The sequence below is a fragment of the Lycium ferocissimum genome, chromosome 2 (assembly GCF_029784015.1).
Source record: "Lycium ferocissimum isolate CSIRO_LF1 chromosome 2, AGI_CSIRO_Lferr_CH_V1, whole genome shotgun sequence".
In the NCBI taxonomy this organism is placed as follows: Eukaryota; Viridiplantae; Streptophyta; class Magnoliopsida; order Solanales; family Solanaceae; genus Lycium; species Lycium ferocissimum.
In genome coordinates this window covers 28,835,407-28,843,497 of record NC_081343.1, presented here as the reverse complement: position 1 = coordinate 28,843,497, position 8,091 = coordinate 28,835,407, and the positions used below count along the sequence as shown (strand labels likewise).

At 42.9% G+C, this 8,091-nt stretch overlaps 1 protein-coding gene across 1 annotated transcript; it reads left to right on the top strand.

Annotated features, from left to right (window-relative positions):
- The first annotated feature begins 1,694 nt into the window (after nucleotides 1-1,694).
- Nucleotides 1,695-3,097, top strand: LOC132047480 (uncharacterized mitochondrial protein AtMg00860-like). Its single transcript, XM_059438520.1, has 2 exons — nucleotides 1,695-1,869; nucleotides 2,772-3,097. The coding sequence occupies exons 1-2, from the start codon at nucleotides 1,695-1,697 to the stop codon at nucleotides 3,095-3,097; spliced, it is 501 nt and encodes a 166-aa protein (XP_059294503.1).
- The last annotated feature ends 4,994 nt before the right edge of the window (nucleotides 3,098-8,091 follow it).

Here is an 8,091-nt window from a genome sequence, read left to right as displayed (position 1 = left end):
GTCTAGTAGAGTCTCGTGGATCGGTACGATGAATCTGTACTTATCTGTGTGAGGCTATAGGAAATTTAGGAAACTTCACTTTCTTTCATTCTTTCATGCTACTTTATTCTAATTGGTATCTGGAATAATCGAATTAGTATCTGATTCTTATCTCTTCTCTCACAGATGGTGAGGACTTAAGCCACAATAACCTAAATCAGATGCCGGAGTCCGCAGCTATGACTGGCACTAGGGGACGAGCGACAGTTAGAGGACGTAGTCAAACTAGAGGCCGCGGGACCAGCCAAGGGTAAAGCTCTTGTGTAGGGAAGCGGCATGAGAGATCTCCGTCTCCAGAGCCTAAGGTTCAGCAGGTTCGAGACCAAGCTATCGAGGATGATGTGGCTCCACAACGGACACACGTCGATGCCGTTTCAGAGCAAATGATGTGGGATTGTATGGCTCATGTTCTACTTCACTTGGATGCCTAGCAGGCTGCCATTGGTGTTGCTTCTTCGAGTGGAGGATCACAGACTAGAAGTGTGGCCCAGACCTTCGAGCAGAGGCAGACTCATGCAGCGTATCCTGCTATGGCTGTAGGTCTACGTATGGATGCAGTGCCAACCCCGGGAGATGACCTTAGACCCGTGGCAGGCCCTGTTATGACTTTGACCAATCATGAGCTGGTAGGGAGATTTAGGAAGATGGAGCTGCCGAGATTTGCTAGTACTTCTGGAAAGGATGCATATGAGTTTATATTGGACACGCACAAGTTGTTACATAGGATGGGGATTGTTGAGACCCACAGGGTCTATTATGTGTCATACCAGTTTCGCGGAGATGCAAAGACCTAGAGGAGGTACTTCATTTCTGGCGGACAAGAGGGTTCTCCTCCACTAACTTGGGCACAGTTTTATCGGGCCTTCCTTAAGAAGTATGTGCTCGGGCTTTGAGAGAGGCATGTAGAGATGAGTTCCTGCACTTGCAGCGGAAGGGATTGTCCGTTGATACTCATGTGACTCACTGTTTTAATTTGGCCCATTATTCAGCACCCCTGATTCCTAATGAGCTCGATAGAATTCGACGATTTGTTGGTGGGCTTTCTACTGCTCTTCAGATCCCATGCCTTCATATTATGGCCATGGGTGCTTCCTCCCAGTCCATTGTTGAGCATGCTTCCTTAGTCGAGGCTGCTTAGGCCCGCCATTTAGAGGGGTTAATGAGAAGGGACAACGACAGTTTAGGGGTTATAGCGGTTCTAACTAGAGGGGCGTCAGACAGTCTTCGAGGCAGTGTCAGTCCTATTTCGGCCTCCCTGTGCAATCAGCATTGCAGGCTTCTTCTAGTGGCCCATCCATAGAGAGAGCTTCTGAGAGCTCATATTCTCGACCAGCAGACAATGTCGTTCCAGTTGGGTCTTCAGTTTTGGTTTATTAGACTCTGCCTCCTAAGGCTTGCTTTAAGTGTGGAGCGCTTGGTTATTATGCTTGAGATTTTCCACGACCCAGGCAGGGTTATCAGCCCTAGAGGATCCTGGTAGCTTTAGGTAGCTGAGGTGGTGCTTCGAGGGAGGCAGCACTCAGTCAGGCTGTGGTGGTTTACAGATTTCTAGGGGTGGGTCCCAGGCCGATAGAGGTGGGTCCCAGAGTTTGAGAGGTGGATCACAGTCTGGTCGTGGTGGGGCCCCGTGTTATTCGTTCCCATGTAGACCCGAGATGGAGGCCTCAGATGCTGCCATTTCAGTTATCGTTTTTGTCCGACATAGAGCAGCGTCTGTAGTATTTGATCCTAGATCCACTTATTCGTATGTGTCTATATATCATGCTGTTGGTTGGGACTTGACTTGTGATAGCATAACGGTACCTATTCATGTTTCTACTCCAGTCGGAGGTTATTTTTTAGTTGATCGAGTCTATCGGTCGTGCTTGGTTACTTTTATGGGTTATGAAACATGGGCAGACTTGATGATACTTGATATGGTGGAATTTGATATTATTTTGGGTATGACCTGGCTTTCTCCTTATCATGCGATCTTGGACTATCATACCAAGACAGTCACTTTAGCCATCTCGGGCATTCCTAGACTTGAGTAGAGAGGTACTTCTAGCCCCACTCTGAAGAAGATTATTTCCTTTCTCCAAGAAAAGAAATTAGTCAACAAGAGATGTTTAACTTATCTAGCTAATGTGTGTTACACCACTATTGTATCTCCACCCCTTGAATCCATTCCTATTGTAAGTGATTTCACGAAGGTAGTCCCGTCCGATCTGTCGGGTATGCCACCTAATCTTGATATTGACTTGGATCTAGGCACCCGCCCTATTTCTGTTCCGCTATATCGGATGGCACCCATTGAGTGGAGAGAGCTTAAGGACCAGTTGTTGGATTTATTGAGCAAGGGGTTCATTAGATCGAGTGTCTCCCTTTGGGGTGCTTCTGTGTTGTTTGTGAAGTAGAAATATGGATTTATGAGGATGTGCATATATTATCGTCAGCTGAACGAGGGTAGTATTCAGAACAAGTGTCTTATGCCTCATATTGATGGTTTATTTGACCAGCTTCAAGGTGCTTCAGTGTTCTCGAAGATTGACTTGCGTTCAGGCTACTATCAACTGAAGATGAGGGCTAAGGATATTCCAAAGACAACTTTTCGGACTAGATATGAGCATTATGATTTTTTGGTGATTAATTTGGGCTTATCAATGCCCCGGATGCATTCATGACTTTGATGAATAGCATCTTTAGGCCATTCCTTGACTCCTTTGTGATTGTGTTTATTGATGATATCTTAGTGTATTTCAAGAGTAGAGAGGAGCATGAGAGACATCTTCGCACTGTACTTGGGTTTTTCAAGAAGAATAATTTGTTTGCTAATTTTTCGAAGTGCGAGTTATGGTTGGATTTTGTGGCATTCTTGGGCCACGTTCTGTCTAAGGACGGGATCATGGTTGATCCTCAGAAGATTGATGCTGTGAGGAATTGGGCAAGGCCCACTACTGTGATCAAGATTCGTAGTTTCGTGGGGTTGGCCGATTCTTACTACCGCCAATTTTTGAAGGGTTTCACTTCTATTGCTTTGTCGTTGAGCAGATTGATTCAGAAGGATGTTCCATTCTAGTGGTCTGATGATTGTGAGGAGAGCTTTCAAAAGCTCAAGACCCTTTTGACTTCAGCCCCGATTCTTGCATTACCCATGGAGGGTATAGATTTCTCAGTCTACTGTGATGCATCCCGTGTGGGTTTGACTGCTTTGTTGATGCAGGAGGGTAGAGTCATAGCCTATGCTTCCTGTCAGTTGAAGATCCATGAGAAGAATTACCCTACCCGTGATTTGGAGTTATTAGCTATGGTCTCCGCTTTGAAGATCTGAAGGTCCATTGTGAGGTTGTCACCGATCACCGTAGCCTTTAGCACGTGTTTACCCAGAAAGATCTTAATTCCAGGCAGCGCCGATGAATGGAGCTCTTGAAGGACTATGACATCTCTATTCTTTATCATCCAGGGAAAGACAATGTTGTTGCTGATGCCTTGACTCACAAGGCCATAAGTATGGGGAGTTTAGCCTGTTTGGTTATTTTCAAGTGTTCGTTAGCCTGGGAGGTTCAGACCCTGGCCAACATTTTTGTTCGTCTTGATATTTCAACCCCAGGCAGCATTTTAGCCTATGTGGAGACGAGATCATCCTTGTTAGATCAGATCAGGACTCATCAGTTTGAGGATGCTCAGTTGAGAAAGATTCGAGATAGGGTTCTGAGAGGTGAGGCCAAGGAGGCCATGCTTGCTTCTCAAGGTACCTTGAGGATTAAAGGGCGTGTGTGTTCTTTGTGTTGGTGACTTGATTCATTTGATTTTTGATTAAGTCCTATAACTCTCGATATTCCATTCATCCGGGAGTGACTAAGATTTATCGGGACTTGAGACAGCATTACTGGTGGCGTCGTATGAAGAGGGATATAGTTTGTGGCTAAGTGTGGTAATTATCAGCAAGTTAAGTATGAGCACTAGCGACCCAGTGGTGTACTTTAAAGGATGCCTATTCCTGTCACGCCCCAAAACCCACCCTAGACGTGACCGGCATCCGCCGTCATGAACAATATCGGAAGAACCTAAACGACACAATAATAACACTTGAACCCGCTAGGTTCAACATTCACCTCCAACAGTTTATAAAATAAAGGTAAACAAATTATGCATATATGAATTAAATCAGCGAAAGTCTTTAGTAATCAATACTTAGTCAAACGTAACAACGTGCCCGAGAGTTAATCAATAACTCAAGAACTACCCACAAATATGTATACTATGGAGCTTCTAAGATAAAGGATTAATAGTCTGACTCATCGGGACGCAGCCCGAAAACTAATGTAATGAATGAATGAATAAATAGTATGTCCCACGAATAAACGTGTGGGCTCACCAAATCAGCAGCAATAGCAAGTCCTTCCTAAGCGCCTGGAGTATCAAGAACCCGCTCTTGTTCGTTACTTAACATACCAAAAAAAATAACAATGGTATGCCTGAGTACTTCCTACTCAGTGAGTGCCTCGGGGACAATAAGTAATATGAAAATAGAGTACAATAATACGTAAAGAAGTCAGTTCTGAAAAGATAGTATAAAATAATTATTCCACTTTGTGATTCTTAATATCATTTGTTAAACAGTTTACAAAGCCATTTCAAAATCCCAGTTTCAATTATTCTTTAAATCAATCAGGCATAAATACCAGTTCCATAATAAAGATGGATCTCACAATCACCCATATAGGCCCAACTCAATATCAACAACAGTGCGCAATACACCGGAATATGGATTCACGGTGGCTACTCTTCCTCCCAAATTGCAAGGCAATTAATACACCCCCAGTAACGAACTCGGAAGTGGCCACTCTTCCCTCCGAATGGCAAGGCAATTAATACACTAGGATCCATAGTGGCTACTGTTCCTCCCGAATAGCAAGGCAAAACACAAAACCAGTTTTCAATGAAACCAAGTCAACAAAGGTTTTTCAAGTTCATTATGCCCGTTTGAAAGAATGTTTATTTCAAAGAATGCCTTGCAAACACTTATCATATCATGCAGCTTATAAGGTTTATACATTCTATGTTTAATGTGGGCCTGAGCTTGTCCTCTCACGCACATTAACCATTAATCAAAACATGTAATAGATCTCAAGAGTGTAAAACCAATTCATCATATCATTCAAAATATGCTTTTATAAAGAATCAATCTTTCAAGGGAGTTTGCAAAAGAAACATATAAATTACCTTTATATTCAAAAAAGATTTTATTTTTAAAGAGACATACCTTAGTATGTTAAACAAAGTTTAACAATTCACTTTTCTAGTGATGAACACCCAAACCTTAGCTTGAATCACTTTAGGAAGAATTATGTTGCAACCCTAGGTTTTAGTCGCAAGAATCATGTTAAGAATCATAGGTTTGATGTTAGGATTGATAACCAACGATTAAGATGTTCTTACCTTAGTGTTGGAGCCCTAGGGAGATTTTCGTCCTTAGGGTTTTTAAGAGTGAAAAGAATGAAAGAAAACTAAAATTTTGCAACTTATATAATTTCAGCCCGTCAGGCACATTCGACGGTACAAACGACGGAGCGTCGAACAGATCGACGGAGCATCGATCTGCTCTGTCGAGTGGTCTTTGTGCTAGGTCAATTCTAATGTACAAACGACGGAGCGTCGATCTGCTCCGTCAAAGTCATGAAATTTCCAGTGAGCAACTTTCTCTTCCGTACTTTCTACGGTGCAAAGGACGGAGCGTCGAACCGATCAGCGGTACAAAGGACGACCGTCAAACCTCCTTTTCATGAAACTGTAGTGAATTTTCATTTTGACCATCTCCTCTTAGGTCTTTAGCCTAAAGTCATGCACGTAACCCAACATATAAGGTCCCAAAGGACTCATACAATGCTTTCACACTCTATACGGATTTACTGGATGTTACAATTTCTGAGTGAAAGTGGGAGAGAATTTCCATGGATTTCGTTGTGGGTCTTCCGACGACCCTGAGTAAGTTTGATTTGATTTGGGTGATAGTTGATCGATTGACTAAGTCCGCTCATTTCATTCCAGTTTAGGTTTCTTATTCTGCAGAGAAGGTAGCCAATTTGTACATTCGCGATATTATGATATTGCATGGGATTCCCGTTTCTATCATATCTGATTGGGGTACTATCTTCACTTCCCATTTCTGGAGAGCTTTTCATGATGAATTAGGTACTTGAGTGGATCTTAATACAGCTTTCCATCCCCAGAACAGTGGGCAGTCCGAACGAACCATCCCGGTGCTCGAGGATATATTAGGGCTTGTGTTATAGAATTTGGTGGTCATTGGGATCAGTACTTGCTGTTGGCAGAGTTTGCGTAAAACAACAGTTATCACTTGACTATTGACATAGCACCTTTTGAGGCTTTGTATGGTAGAAGATGTAGATCTCCGGTTGGTTGGTTTGATGCATTTAAGGTTCAACCTTGGGGTACAGATATATTGAGAGAGTTGCTTGAGAAGGTGAGGGTCATTCAGGCCAGGATTTTAGTAGCTCAGAGTCGACAGAAGATATATGCAGACTGGAAGGTCCGAGATTTGGAGTTTGCCGTTGGTCATCAGGTTCTATTGAAGATTCATGAAGGGTGTTATGAGATTTAGGAAGAGAGGTAAGTTGAGTCCGAGGTATATCGGGCCATTTGAAATCCTTAATCGTGTGGGAGATGTTGCTTATGACTTGGCCTTGCCACCAGGCTTGGCGAGCGTTCATCCAGTTTTTCATGTGTCTATGTTGAAGAAATATCATGCCGATGGTACCTATATTGTTCATTGGCACTCGGTATTTCTTGATGAGAATTTGACTTATGAGGAGGAGCCTATTGCGATTTTGGATAGGCAGGTCCGAAAGTTGAGGTCTAAGGAGATAGCTTCTGAGAAGCTTCCATGGAAGCATCGTCCTGTTGAGGAGGCCACTTGGGAGACTGAGTCTGACATGCATAGCTGATATCCTCAGTTGTTTGCCGATTCAGGTACCTTTCCGTTCTTTTCTTTTGTGTCGCTCGAGAACAAGCGATGGTTTAATTAGTATCTAATGTAACGACTCATTTGGTCGTTATAGTCTTTTCGGTACTTTTGACCCTTTTCTGAGCTTGTTTAGCTCACATTTGACCCGAGGGGACCGTTGACATGCTTCATGAGGTATTTGGATATAATTTGGGTGACTTTTTGGAAATTTCAGGCTTAAGCGAAAAAAAGTTGACTCAAAGTTGAACGAACCTTTTTAGGGAATTCATAGATTACGAGAGGTCCGGATGGTCTTTTAGAACTTCTGTGTATATTCGATTCGATTCCCAATGTGTTCGGGTGCATTTTTAGACTTGGGTTGGGAAGTTAGTTTTGAGGTATCGGGAATTGACTCGATCAACGAGACCTCCATTGGTTTTTTCGAGGACATGAGCGCGTTCGTTGTATGTTTTTATGTTCTTTTGCATATACGGTATGTGAGCAGATGGCCTCGGGTGATAGTTGGGATTTCGGGTTGAGATTGTGAAACTTGGGGGATTCTGGTGTCTGGTGCCTGCTATGGCCGCACCTGGATAGTGGCAGTGGTACCGCTCCAATGGTAGCCCTACCTCTATAGCGGCCATGTGGAATTGGGCAGGACCACCGAAGAGGTAGAGTGGGCGCGGAAGCGGTGTCGGGCTGTTAGATCAATTGAATGAGTGCTAAAAGCCTTAAGTTCTTCATTCATTATCATTCTGAAAATAGAGCTGTTGGGAGAATTTCAAGGCATTTCTTGGGGAAATCATTTTGGTAAGTCCCTTCACTTTTCTTTCCATTCCATGATTACATTATCACCTTAGGAATCCATTATCATGCTAGTTTCATTAAGAGCTTAAGGATTAAAAGAGGGTTCAATGGGTTCTTCATTTTAGGCTATTAAATCTTGATTTATTGATTGGGTTAGCTTGATTAAGAGTGGAATTGATGATTAGAATCTATTATTGCATGATTCCTTCCTATTTAGTGGCTAATTTATGAAATTGGAAGTTAGGGTTGATACCTAAATTTGGGAGTTTTTCCTAGAATCTGAATTTAAGGGATTTGTT

Coding starts and splice junctions, on each gene's coding strand:
- LOC132047480 (XM_059438520.1), top strand. CDS start 1,695: ATGGAGGCCTCAGATGCTGCCATTTCAGTTATCGTTTTTGTCCGACAT. Junction 1,870..2,771: donor TGTTTCTACTCCAGTCGGAG/GTTATTTTTTAG, acceptor ATGATATCTTAG/TGTATTTCAAGAGTAGAGAG.